The sequence below is a fragment of the Monodon monoceros genome, unplaced genomic scaffold (genome assembly GCF_005190385.1).
Source record: "Monodon monoceros isolate NGI ecotype Baffin Bay Population unplaced genomic scaffold, NGI_Narwhal_1 Super_Scaffold_8, whole genome shotgun sequence".
Classification (NCBI taxonomy): domain Eukaryota; kingdom Metazoa; phylum Chordata; class Mammalia; order Artiodactyla; family Monodontidae; genus Monodon; species Monodon monoceros.
Genome location: NW_021703785.1, coordinates 53,676,266 through 53,690,789, shown reverse-complemented (window position 1 = coordinate 53,690,789; position 14,524 = coordinate 53,676,266). Strand labels below are relative to the sequence as shown.

The 14,524-nt window shown below is 36.9% G+C and overlaps 1 protein-coding gene across 2 annotated transcripts in view; it reads left to right on the top strand.

Annotated features, from left to right (window-relative positions):
* The window catches only part of NUFIP1 (nuclear FMR1 interacting protein 1), a 43,666-nt gene extending 31,337 nt beyond the window's left edge, over positions 1-12,329 (top strand). For both annotated transcript variants that reach the window (XM_029210583.1, XM_029210584.1), the window contains exons 8-10: positions 4,326-4,442; positions 10,451-10,683; positions 12,028-12,329. In XM_029210583.1, coding sequence (XP_029066416.1) covers positions 4,326-4,442; positions 10,451-10,683; positions 12,028-12,144 — 467 coding nt within the window. In that variant the 3' untranslated portion in view covers positions 12,145-12,329. The remainder of the gene's footprint in view (positions 1-4,325; positions 4,443-10,450; positions 10,684-12,027) is intronic.
* The last annotated feature ends 2,195 nt before the right edge of the window (positions 12,330-14,524 follow it).

Genomic DNA, 14,524 nt, shown 5'->3' with positions numbered 1-14,524 from the left:
AAACATCGGACAGACCCAGCTGAGGGGTATTCTACAATAACTGACCTGTAGTCTTTAAAACAGTCAAGTTCATGAAAGGCAAGGAAATACTGAGAAATTGTCACAGGTTTGGAGAAGACACAGATCAAGGTGTCATGGTGATTGAACGTGATGTGATATGGTGGATTGAATCCTAGAACAGAAAAAGGACATTAGTGGAAAAACTGATGAAATTACATTACAGTCTGTAGTTTAGGTAGTAGTACTATTCCAATGTTAATTTGTTAGCTATGGTAAATGTACTGTGGTTTGTAAGATGTTAATATTAGGGGAAGCTAGGTGAAGGGTATATGGAAATTCTTGGTACTATCTTTGCAACATTTGTGTAAATCTAAAATTGTTTCAAAATATAAAGTTTAGGAAAAAAGGGAGGCAGGAAAGGGGTGATATGTAGGCCAGTTAAAGCTGTGTGGTCCACTTCTTGAATTGAATTGTGAGGAAACACTTTCTTCCAGGTTTTATTTTCCTATGTTTTCTTCTTCTATTCATTTCTGATTACAAAAATAATGCAGAAAATGTGAGGAAAAAACTGAAAAGCATAAAATAAAAAACAACCTACTTTCTTAACTTACAGACAGCCACTGCTCACGTTTTGTTTTATATCCATCAGTATTTTTCTTATACACATGTATGTGATTTTTTAAGAAAAATGGAATCATTTTATTGAAAAGAAAAAAGAATAAGCTCTGAATCCAGACAAAATCAGGTTTCTTTTGTGGTACCACCTCGGCATAGCTCTGTCATTCTGTATCAGTTAGCCTTTTTGAACTTGTCCTTAACTCATTCATGCAAGTTTGTTCTTCAAATATTTCTTGAGCACTTATGTACTGTTCTAGGCTCTGAGGATACAGTACTGAACAAAGCCAAACCCCTTCTCTCCTGTACCTTATGTTCTGCTTGGGGCAGCTGCAGTAAGTAGGGGTTGATATCCTTCATAACGATGAGTAAAGCTAAGGAAAAGGATGGAGAATGGCAGTTGGAGAAAGGGGTGTGCTATTTTATATAATCAGCAATGGCATCTGTATGATAAGGCGACATTAAGAAATCTGAGTAAAATTAGGGGCTGAGACCTGAGGGGAGAGTTTTCCAAGCAGAGAAAGCAACAAGTGCGAACACCCCATGGTGAGAGCATGCTTTGTGTATTCAGGGAACAGCAAGATTGGAGTGGAGTAAGCCAGGAAGAAAGTGGTGAAGGATCAGATCAAGTAGGGTCTTGTAGGCAGCAAAGGACTTGGGACTTTACTCCGAGGCTGAGCAGAGAGGTGATGTGATGTGTTAAGGTGGAGAATGGACTGCAGAGGTGGGCGGGTCATATCAGGGTGTCCTTTTAGGAGGCTGCTAGAACTGTCCAGGTAAGAAATGTTGACTGGGACTGGGGTTATAGAAGTGAAGTAATGAGGAGGAGTATGATTCTGGATATATCTTCAAAATAGAGCTGACCGTATTTGTGGCTAGATTGGATATGGTATGTGAAAAAGAGAAGAGTCAAGGGTGATTGCTAGGTTTTGGCGTAACCATGAAGAAGAGCTGGCGTTTACTGAGACGGAGACTACTGGCAGGCATGTTTGGAGGAGAAATCAAGTGCTTGTTTTTGGACATGTTAACCTTTGAGGTGCCTGTTTGATACCCAAGTAGAGATGTTGAATAGCAGTTAGGTTATTCTGGAGTTTAGGGGATAATTGAAGGCTGGAGGTATACATTTGTGATTTACCAGGATCTAGATAGTACTTTGAGATAAAATGAGATCATAAGAGGAGGAGGAGGCATAAAGAGAAAGGTTGCTGAGGATCGGACCCAGGGACGTTCAAGAATTTTGAAGTTGGTCAATGAAGAGAATTTAGTAGGGAGACTGGGAAAGGAGAGCCAAGTGAAAGGGTTCTGGAAGCCAAGTGAAGGAAATGTTTTTAAAAGTAAAACATGACTACAGTTGGCCCTTGAACAATTTGGGAGGTTAGGGGCACCAGCCCTCCACGTGGTCGAAAATTCAAGTGTAACCTGTAGTCTGCCTTCCATGTAATGCAGTTCTTCTGTATCCACAGTTCCGAATCCACGGATTCAACCAACTGCAGATCAGTTTCAATAATATTTACTATCGAAAGATATCTGTGCATAAGTGGACCCATGAACTTCAAGCCCGTGTTGTTCAAGGGTCACTTGGACTGTCAGATGTCATCACTAAGTTAAATAAGATGAGCACCAACAAGTATTCCTCTTTGGCAACACAGAGGAATCCAGTGAACTTGGAAGAAAAAGGTTCACTGGTGTGGTGGGCCTGAAAGGCAGATTGGAGTAGATTCTGGAGCGTGTCAGATAGCTGTAGGAAATTTCAGGCCCAGGTGTTCCCTGGTGAATTATATAAATAGTTATTTGGGGTTTTGCTCTGAAAGGGAACAGAGAAATGGGCTATAGCTGGAAGACATTTATTAACATTCTAGACCAGAGAGACATTTTGGTAGGATGACTTAATTTTAAGAAGAGGACTTTATATATCTATAGGAGGTACTCTAGCCCACTAGTTAAGAAGTGGGATTTGGAATCAGATAGCTAGAATTTAAATTTGACCCATGTGTTCTATAGATTTGTTACCTAAAGGATCATCCAGTTCAGATTCTCTGAATTTTGGTTTCATCACCTGTAATTAATAATGAAGGCAGGGCTTCCCTGGTGGCGTACTGGTTAAAAATATGCCTGCCAAGGCAGGGGACACGGGTTTGAGCCCTGGTCCGGGAAGATCCCACATGCCGCGGAGCAACTAAGCCCGTGCGCCACAACTACTGAGCCTACGCTCTGGAGCCTACAAGCCACAACTACTGAAGCTCACGCTCCGAGAGCCCATGCTCTGCAACAAGAGAAGCCACCGTGATGAGAAGCCCACGCACTGCAACAAAGAGTAGCCCCAGCTCGCCACAACTAAAGAAAGCTCACGTGCAGCAACAAAGACCCAATGCAACCAAAAAAAAAAAAAAAAAATAGTGAAGGTGATACTTCATAGGGATTAAATGAGCTCATGCTTTTAAAGAGCATTATATAGTCAACTGTATTGTACTTTTTGGTGCCTCTCTTTGGGTCTTAGAAGGAAATACTACACTTTGGTACGTCATCATTCAAACAATGAGATGACCAGTGTCTGTACTAATATTGTTGCAGATTCTGTTTTATCCACTAGTAACTTATTTATTTATATATATATATATATATATATATATATATATAACTGCATATTTTCCTTTCCCTTTATTAATTCAGGAGAAAAGGTAATAAGTTAGCTAAAAATCGACAAGGAGCAGTGTTTGGAGGGGCTGCTGCTGGGCAGTGTGGATTGGGGGAGGAGAGAGGATTTAACTTCATCCACCAGAAGGTGGTAATTCCATACTCACATAAAAGTTTCCTCCTGTTTCCTACTGGCATGTTTTGGTTTCCCTTAGACTAACTTGGTAAACGTTAAGTACTGTCTTGAAACATTTCATATTGGTTGTGGGTTGAGTTGGTTCACTACACAGACAGGTTACTTACTGTCTTCATTCTTCAGTCAGGCATTACTGACTTGTTTAGAATAGATGTAATACATTTTGAGAGCTGCCAAAAATAAATGTAATAGGTTGTGTCCGGGGGCTATAGCTAGGCTTACTGGGCTCTGATCAAACACTTTACCTTTGGCAGGCTCTTAGTACTTGGTAATTCTCATAGTTGGCTTGTTTACTTAAGCTCTTAGAAGTTCTAAATAATAAAAATTCTGGGCAGATTCAGTTCAGCGGAACTCTTTGTGCCTTCAGCTATAGAATGGTTGAAATGTTATATGTGCCCTCCGACCCAGTCTTAAAAACAACAAAGAGTGGATATTTTATATTTTATTTATTATAAATCTAATTTTCAGAGTCTGTGATCCTAATCCAGTGAAGTCAAATAAGTTTATGGCCTTCCTGCTACCTTAATAAAATTAATTAATAGCCTAAATAAAATAAAATAATAACAAAGACTGTCTGGTTAATTTAGAGAAGGCCCAAGTTCCATAACCTGTGAAGCATGGTAAGAAACTGAGTCGTGTATAGCTTCCATTTGCCCCTCTGTTTTCTCTTTGGGGTAGATAGCTTATCTGACCATAAAGATTTAAACCAAGGGGAAATTTTTCGAGTCTCCTGGATTTCATTTTTGGGAAGATTGAGGAAATGATCAGAAATTACTTTCTTTTCACTAACACACGAGGGAGTGGGGGGCTGTCAGCTTTCCTTCTTATGGTTGTAGATATTTTTGGTATACAGTTTTACTCTTAGGTCTTTCTATTCCAGAGTCCGATAAAGAGGAGAAACCACAAAGTGCTGTCATACCTAAGGAAGTGACACCAGCCCTGTGCTCCCTAATGAGCAGCTATGGCAGCCTCTCGGGGTCGGAGAGTGAGCCGGAAGGTAAGTTATGGCCTCAGTTGTTACAGTTAGGTTTGTTTCGTTGCTTTTTGCCTTTGATGTACACTACGCATCAGTAGCTTCCTTTCGTGTGTATGTATCTGAGGACAAGATGTGTCATGCACATTCTTTGATCCTCAAGTTCCTTCTTCGTTTGATTCAGAAGTTAACATGGGATGAAATGAAGTGGGAGAAATGTGGAAATGTATTGCTCCCCTAGGAGAAAAGGGCAAACAATAATAAAAGAATAGGAAGGGGAAGAGATAATATCCATAGTGAAATCAAAGAATATTCTAAAAGATATAGTGAAGAAGGTTAATTACTTCTCTCTACTCTCAAGAACCCTTGTCTTAACATGTTTTGCACCTTTAGCAGGTGGAGCGAGGTCCTTTGTGACAAAGAGGATAATAACATTCCTTACATGTATATGGGGCATTGCTCTTTATAGAGCTCATTTACCTAAATTATCTCATTTGGAGAACACAGTAACCCTATACTTGCGTTGCATTCGCCTGTGTATGTACTTTAAAGGTTGAGAGACAGGGAATCCTTTAGATAGTCTTTCTGAGAAGTTAACGTTGTTCAGGATACATGTCTTAACCTTTAAAGATGATAATAAACCAGCTCAATCACTAGCGTCTCTTTTAGGGCCACCTAAAAGAGCTGCAAGTAGGCTTGGCAGTATGGCAGTTCTTAACCCAAGGTTCATATCAGTAATCCAGCATTTGTTTAGTGAATAAGCATGTGTCCTATTGTGCCTGTGTACCTGGCTCTGCATGGTTATTTTATCTAGGCTTCACCAACCAACCATGAGAGAATTCATGAGTGTGTGTCTCAGATATGTAATCACAGTAGGGGCTGTACTCAAGAATAGAGTGTCTTAAAAGTGAATATGTAGGATGAAGGGAAGGTTTGAATGTAATTGGATGAAGATGGCAGGACTTTTAATGTTGGCTAGGCTAGAGAAAATCAATGTTTGTGTAGTTGAGATGTTGAAGGAAGAGTTGGGCTTTAATACGAAAGTTAAGGTTTAGATCTATCTATAACAGGAATTTTTTTTTCCTTTTTTCCTTTTACTATGGTAGCTGGCTAAAAGCTAGTTGAATTTTGAAACATAAACTACTTTGGCTTTATCAGAGTATTCCTTAGCAGATGGTTGCCTCTTCTTATTTTTTTTTTTTAATCTTAAGAAAAACAGTATTTATTTCTTTACTCTTGTTTCCATTATACTGATATGAAGATGAAGTTATTCTTTAAACACGTATTACATTTCCTGCTTATCATCTGTATTTATGACAGGTGATAGCAAAGAAAGCTATTACCAGATTACTGAACCCCATAAAAACAAGCTGTACTAATGCTTTCTTCTCTCATTCCTAAGATAAAACATTTTATACTCATGTCTTCATTTTGAGGCTGCCACTATTTTTTAAATTAGAAGGAAGAAAGGAAACTGGAAGGGATCTTTGAGGTTTCAACCCTCCATTTTATAGACCCTTAAGCTTCGAGAGGGTAGGTTTGCAAAGCTAGTATATGGCAAAGCTGATGTAAAGCTTAGGTTTAGGGACTTAAATGTCTAAAGAAGCCAACTGTATTGCCTTCCATTACAGTCTTTCTTTGTGTGGCATTTGCTATCTTCCTGCACAGTAATGCATAGCTTTTCTTTTCTAGTACATAACAGAAGATGTTCTCTGTTAAAAGATATATTTGATTTTGTATGAATTCATTTTGACTAATTATTTAAAATGTCCTGCCTTAAGGAAAAAGTCCTTGCTTCACATTCCTAAGCCTTAAGAATTATTTTATGTAATTTGAATTCAGCTTTATTAAGCCATCCAGGTCACTAGCAAATTTCTAGCTTTCAGTGTTAATTCTGGGCTATAGGATAGGATAGGATATTGACACAGAGGGACTTCAGAGTAAATAAACCAAGGAAATAAAGTGAGCCTTCTCTGAACCATGAAATAACGTCTAGAAGGCTTCTTATTTAAGTGGGTTCTAAATGGAGAGAAGCAGTCTGATTCTCACAGATTTTAACGACCGTATTTTCATATTTAAGACCTGTCTTAACTTAGGAATTAACATAGAAGTGTGTAGAGGATCTTAAACATGAATAGTGCTTTTCCAGAATGAATTTTAAACAAGGAAAGGGTCCTTCCAGAAAGACTGAGCAAAAGAAGAGGCTATATACTTGGTTCTGGGGCTTTCAGAATCATTAAGATATAGATAGGAAAGAAAATTTCAGTGAGCAGTATTTCCAAATGTTTTATCTGTCCTGGGTCTTGCATGTTAGTTTTTTGTTTTTGTTTGTGCCATATGAGAAGTTAAGCACAGTTTTGCAACTCCCCAAAATTGCTATGTTTCTTCAAACAGGTTTGGCTATGATTGAGGGACATAAGAGAAAATAGTGCCCTAGTTTTTCTTTTTTGCCTTTAATTATTATTCCCATAGTTTTGAACTCTGCAAACCACTTGTGAATTCTTAGCTCCGTTGTTTTATGGTTATATTTCTCTTCTTTTCCTCTTTTCCCCATTAGTTTGAAGGCACATTAAAATCACTATCAGGGCAAATTCTTATATAGTGCTTACTCTGTTTCGGGCACTGTTTAATGTGCTTTACTCATTTAATTATTGCAGTAACCTCATGAAGTAGGTGCCATTACTTATGAGGAAATTTAGGTAGAGATAAGTAGCTGCTCCAAGGTCACACAGCTAGGAAGTCTTGGATCTAGAATTTGAACCTAACAGTTTGTAACAGAGTCTGTGCTTCTGACACTTACCCTGTACTTCCTTTCAAATGTAATTTCCACATTCAGTCCTATGTAATGCTTGAATATTGAGGGTTTTGAGGCATATGATTAGCCTGTTACACTCTTGTCCAGGCAATTGAACTCAGTTCCCGACGTCTAGGATAGAACTATTTATATCACATTAGCCTATAATTCATGGTAATCAAAAATATAGAAAAACCATTTGGGGCTGAGAGGAGGGAATTCCTATCTTAATACTTGTGAATTTTCAACTGATTATATGGTGGTGGTTGTTTTTTTTCTCAGTATGGTGAAATACACCGATTGATTTTCAAATGTCAAACCAACCCTGTATTCCTGGGATAAAGTCTACTCGGAATTGGTGTATTACCTGTTTAATACATTACTGGATTTGATTTGCCAATATTTTATTAAGGATTTTTGCATCTGTGTTCTTGAGGAATATTAGTCTGTGTTTTTCTTCTCTTATAGGCTTTGTCTGGATTTGGGATGAGTTGGGATCTGTTTCCTCCTCCTCTTTTAAGGGTTTGTGTAGAATTGCAGCAATTTTTTCTTGTTTGTAGGATTCAGTAGTGAAGCCATCTGTACCTGGCATTTTCTCTGGGGGGAAGATTCTAAATTAATCAAATTTCCTTAATAGGTATAGCACTATTCAGATTTTCTACTTTTTCCTTGAGCCAATTTTGGTAATTTATATTTTTCAAAAGAATTTGTTTCAATTTGACCAATTGTCAAGTTTATTGGCATAAAGTTGTTTGTGATATTTTCTTGTGCTATATGTAGGATTTATAGTGATGTTCCTTCTTTGATTCCTTATACTATTAATTGGGGTTTTTTTTCCCCCTTTTTTCTTGATCAGATCATCTTGCTAGATGTTTATTAATTTTATAAATCTTTTCAAGGAACTGCCTTCTGGCTTTGTTGATTTTTTTCTGTTGTCTATTTCTAATTGATTTTCACACTTTCACTCTTTCTTTCCTCCTCACTTTCTACCTCGTTACAGTAGAAACTTAGATAAGTGATTTTAAATTTTTTTCATTTCTAATGTAAGCATTCAGAGCTATACATTTGCCTCCATGCATTGCTTTAGCTGCATCCTGCAAATTTGACACATTTTGTTTTCATTTTTATTTATATCAAAATATTTTTTAATTTCTCTCGTGATATGTCCTTTAACTCTGGTTATTTAGAAGTCTGTTGTTCAGCTCCAATTTTTTGGAGGGTTTTTAAAGATAGTTTTCTGTTATTGATTTTATTTACTTCTGTTATGGTCAGAGAACATATTCTGTATGCTTTCAGTTTTTCAATTTATTGAGATTCGTTTTATACCCCAACACATATATACCCCAAAACATGTTTATGTGAACTTGACAAGACTGTGTGTTGTGTTAGCAGGCATGAAAACAACATGAATCTCCTGGTACGTCTCCATCAGAGCTCCTAGGTGACCAGGAGTGAGCAGTCATATTTTGAAAGGAATCTCTTTCTGAGCAGTAGGTCTCATCAATAGGCTTGATATAGTCGGTAAACCATGTCATAAATATGTGCTGTGTCATCCAGGCTTCGTTGTTGCATTTATAGAGCACAGGCAGAGTAGATTTAGCGTAATTCTTAAGGACCCTAGGATATTCAGAATGGTAAAGGAGCATTGGCTTCAACTTTAAGTCACCAGCTGCATTAGCCCCTTACAAGAGAGTCAGTTTGTCCTTTGAAGCTTTAAAGGCAAGCATTGTCTTCTCCTCTCTAGCTATGAAAATTCTAGATGGCATCTTCTTCCAATACAAGGCTGTTTCGTCTACATAGAAACTCTGTTGTTTAGTGTAGTCACCTTTGTTAATTGTCTTAGCTAGGTCTTCTGGATAATTTGCTGCAGCTTTACATCAGCACTTGCTGCTTCACCTCGCACTTTTATGTCATGATGACGGCTTCTTTTAAATCTCTGTTAGTTTCAGACCTTTCTTCTGCAGCTTCCGCACTTCTCTCAGCCTTCATAGAATTGAAGAGAGTTAGGGCCTTGCTCTGGATTATAGGCCTTTGCCTTAAGGGAATGTTGTGGCTGGTTTGATCTTCTGTCCAGACCACTACAGCTTTCTGCATATCAGCAGTAAGGCTGTTTCCCTTCCTTATCATTTGTGTGTTCACTGGAGTAACACTTTTAATTTCCTTCAAAAACTTTTCCTTTGCTTTCACAACTTGGCTAACTGGTACAAGAGGCCTAGCTTCTGGCCTGTCTCAGCTTTTGACTTAAAGTGAAAAACGCGAGACACTTCCTTTCACTTGAACACTCAGAGGCCATTGTAGCACGGTTATTAACTGGCATAATTTCAGTATCGTGTCTCAGGGAATAGGGAGGCCTGCGGAGAAGGAGAGAGATGAGAGAATGGCAGGTAGGTAAAGCAGTCAGAACATACATATTTATGAATTAAGTTTATTGTCTTTTATGGGCATGGTTTGTGGTGACCCAAAACAATTACAATAGTAACATCAAAGATCACTGATTACAGATGACTATAACAAATTTAATAACAGTGAAAGTTTGAAATATTGAATCACCACAATGTGACAGAGAGACATGAAGTTTGAAATATTGAATCACCAAAATGTGACAGAGAGACATGAAGTGAGCAATTGATGTTGAAAAAATGGTGCTGATAGACTTGCTCAATGTTGCCACAAACCTGAAATTTGTACAGAACGCTCTATCTGTGAAGAGCATTAAATCGAAGCACAGTAAAGTGAAGTATTCCTGTAATTCAAGAATCTTACAGCAATGTACTTAGATTTTCCTCTTCCCTTCCTTTGTGCTATTGTTATCTTAGATTTTAATTCTATAGATGTTATAAACCCTACATACATTGTTATTATTATTTTTGCTTTAAATAGTCAATTCTCTTTAAAATTTTTTTCAAATGAGAAAAAAGGTCTTTTGTATTTATCCACATATTGACTTTCTGGCACTCTTCATTCCTTTGTGTAGATCCAAGTTTCCATCTGGTATTATTTCTTTCATAGGGATCATTTTCTGTAGTTCTTTGTGGTAATCTCAATTATTGGCAGTCATAGCTCACAATTTGAAAAATTTTGTATAATACATTGTACATGCTCAGTTTTAACTAATAAGTAGCCAGTATTATGGCTGGGGAAGGGGAATATTATGGGGTGTTTTTTTTTGTTATCTTTTTAAGTTTTCCCTGTTTTTTAATTTGTTTTTTATTTTTGTGTTTATTTTTCATCACATTAGAAGCTCCCATCAAGACTGAAGCAGACATTCTGGCAGAAGACCAGGTTCTTCATAGCAGTACTCCTAAGAAACCAAGTCAAGATGTTAAAGCAACTGTTAGAAATTTCTCAGAAGCCAAGTATGAGAGCCAAAAGAAAAGTTTCAAAAACACAAATCCTAAGAGGAAAAAAAATTATCGCAATTATCAGACATTATTTGAACCAAGAACACACCATCCATATCTCCTGGAAATGGTAAGTGATTTTTCTTTATGTTCTGATCTTTGTGTTCTTCTTGTGTCTTGAAGATAGAGCTCCTGGGCTTGTGTGTGTGTATTTTAAGGTTTCCAGAGACATATGCTCCTTGAAGAGTTATCTAAGTATCTTAATTCTGAAGCTGCATTTGAAATATAGCTGATATTTGGTAAATGTAGAATAATTACAATTTTCAAAACTGCTTAAAATAGAGGAATCTAGGTTTAAGTGGTTGGTAAAGAAATAGGTATTGAAGTGTACTGACCTTTATAAAGTTTTCCTATTGAGAGCACAGCTAAATACAGTGCAGGCTGAAGGGAGAGAAAGGGTTTTATGTTTATTCTGTGCATTATTGGCTTTATTCTCAGCATGATGTGCTCAAAAATTTATGATCTTTCTTCAAATTGTAAAGAAGCAATGCCTCTTTTGATTCTAAGTGATGGACACGAAGCTGTTCAAAGATCCAAAACTTTCATTTCTAAGAGTGATAGAAATACTCTGAAATTTTCATTTTCAGTGGAGTTGTAAAACTATCTATTGGCATTCTGTGCAAAGTCTGATTTTGCCTGGTCAGATGTATGCTTCTGCTGGAGCTGAAGTGTTCTGTGACTACACTCTATGACATGTTGTAATACATGTAGACACAGTTGCTTCTTAATAAAAATTGATCTGAAATGTACTCTGTTTTGTAAATTTTGATGCTATATAAAGTAAATTGCATTTTTTTTAATGTTTACCTCATAAGTGGTATATTAAATCATCTTTCTACTGAAAGGTCCTGTGTGGGTGTTTCTGAACTAATTAATGACATCAGAAGTAAAATGAGTAGTTACATTAAATCTTTTTGGCGAATCACATATAATTCCTTGGTTATGTATTCTAGATACCAGGGATTTTCAGCTCTCTTTCAATTACAGTAAACACAAAAATGGGAAGTTCTGAAAGACCAGCAGTGTTAGGATTTTTTACTGCTAGTTTCATTATTACTATATTTACCATATCTCCTTACCACTTTCTGTACTGTTTATAGATTTGGGTTTAGGAGGATCCTGTTTGACATGATTTTTAGATTTAAAGAATTGTAGACTTTTAAACCTATTTTTCCTGTCCTTTGCTTGATAGTCCTAGAGAGGATCTCAAATGTGAACATTTGTGCTTAAGCTAGATAGTTTTGGTTAAAAGGAAATATTCTTGCATTGTGTTTTAGGAAAATAATTAGTAAATATAATACACATCTTTATTGTTCTGTGTTCTTTATATAGAGAAGGCACACATGCTATTTTAGATGGTGTTTCTTGGATATATTTTATTTACCAGCTAATCTTTTTATTTATCATTTTTTAGCTTTTAGCTCCAGACATTCGACATGAAAGAAATGTGATTTTGCAGTGTGTTCGGTACATCATTAAAAAAGACTTTTTTGGACTTAATACTACTTCTGCAAAAACTAAAGATGAATAGGTGTCTGGTGTTTTAGTACACATATCTGAAGCATGTAAAATAGTAACATCTTCAAGTTTGTGGAGGAAAACCTTTTCTTTTTTTTAAACTGGATTAGTAATTAAATTGTAAGCCTCATGGGCTATTATGTAGGATTTTCAAGTCTTTCCTTTGACTCTATACAAATAAATACATAACTGATTTTTAAGACTGTGTCTGTATTGTTGGGATCATGCATAATATTTGCTGGCAGAATTCTACTTTTTATTTGTGTTTATTGCTGTCATGTAAGGAAGTCTGCCCTTGGGCCAGTTAAGAATTGAAGGTACTGGTTTAGGGGTAAAGAAAAAAATTAAAAAAAATTTTAATTCAGCTGAGCAGAGCTATAGGTTGGGGAGAGAAATACAGTCATTTTGTTTTTAATACGGGAGAGGAAGAGTCATTCTTTAACTTCAGCAAACGGGGATGTTTTAGAAATAAACAAAAAGAGCAAATTAATACAATGAGAAGGTCTTGCAATTTTAATTTTCACTGTTTATTTCAAAGGACATGTTGAAATTCACCTATTGGCATTTAAGTAGCACAAATATTGATCATTTGAAACATTACAGATCTGGCCTCTGTGTGTGTTTCAATTCAGTTGAAGTGCTTCTTTTTGGTATGGTTCAGAATTGGACCTTTTAAAAAACTTTTCCTTTGAAAAAGTATGTAAAGTATAGTACTTGATGAGGTTCAATTAGTTTCTTATAGCATAAACAGTAGTTTGTGAAATCATGGTACCTGAGTTTTAAATAATTAAAATTTGTCCTGTAAAGATAGTAATTGAACCTTCTAAAAATGTTTTATTTATTTTTTTTATTTTTTTGCGGTACGCGGGCCTCTCTCACTGTCGTGGCCTCTCCTGTTGCGGAGCACAGGCTCCGGACGTGCAGGCACAGCGGCCATGGCTCACGGGCCCAGCCGCTCCGCGGCATGTGGGATCCTCCCGGACCGGGGCACGAACCCGTGTCCCCTGCATCGGCAGGCGGACTCTCAATCACTGTGCCACCAGGGAAGCCCTAGAAATGTTTTAAATAAATAGCTGCTAAGATCTTTTTATCTTTGGTTCTGGTCTTATGTTCTAGTCATTTGTGCTAGCTAGTGCTAGAGCTCTACTCTTTTGACGTACAGCCAAAGGAACTGGATTTTTATAAATTAGTCTCTTGTTGTAGTTGGCAAATTAACTTTATCTGACATTGTTATTATTGAAATCCATGAATCTTGCCTTCAAGAAATAAGGCAAGAAAGCTGGTAAGCAGGTCTTTGCCCTCTTGTTCCTCTGCATCTGTAAGATGCCATCCCAAATCCTGGAACACCAGGCACGAAACACCGTGACATCACAGACCTGAGATTAAGATTCATACTGAAGTCAGTGTTTCCCAACCTGGTAACCACCATACAGACCTTTTTATTCTGCTTTACTCTATTCCTCCAGTGAGCCCCATATTTTGGAAAATTATCTGTCCAGTTCATTAATTAATTCAGTTCTTATACTACTTCAATGGATTAAAGATAGAAAAATGAATAAGGCCTTGCATTATTCAAAGATGTGACTCTTAACCCAGTTCGTCTCATCAGGATGGATGAAGTAACCAATGTTACAAACTGACTTAATATTCAAATTTTGACTGGTCTGCAGTTTTATCACAGGTTAGCATGCAAATTCCATAGGCTTTAAAATATATAAAGGAATTCACAGACTCCTAGGCTACTTTCAGAGAACCACTCTATCTCCAGGGGTGCTGACAATCACTGCTTTAAGGTATATTGTGCAATGTTTTATTTTCAATCTTTCTTGTTTCCTAATAGATGTACTTAAAACTGAAAATGCTCCTCTGAGTACTGCGTTGGCTGTGTCTGACAGTCTTAAGCTGTGGTGACTGTTGTTTATTTCTAGTGGGTAATTTCAGATTCAGTGGCCTTTATATTTAAACCAGGAATTACTTAATGTGTTTAAAATTTCCAAGCAGATAGAGTGTAACTTGTATGGTTTCTACTTTATGGAATGCATAGTCAATATCTGTAAATATTCTATGAGTTATGGGGGGGGAGGGGTGACTTGCCTGTTCTTTTTTGGATTTAACTGGTTAATTGTCAGACCTTCTACATTCTTATTGTCCATTTAATGAATTGATTTCTGAGATGTGAAAGCATTATGTGACTGTTGGTGAGCTGTGCCTTTTATAACTGAGATATTCTCTTTTGTCCTTAATACTTTCTGCATTGGCTCCTATTTTCCCCAATTAATGTAGTCAAAACAGCTTTAGGAAGTTCAATCTAAGAGTCTCTGGGAAGTTTAATCCATTCATGTTAATTGAAATTGTTGAAATGTTTGGACTATTCCTACCATCGTAGTTTGTAT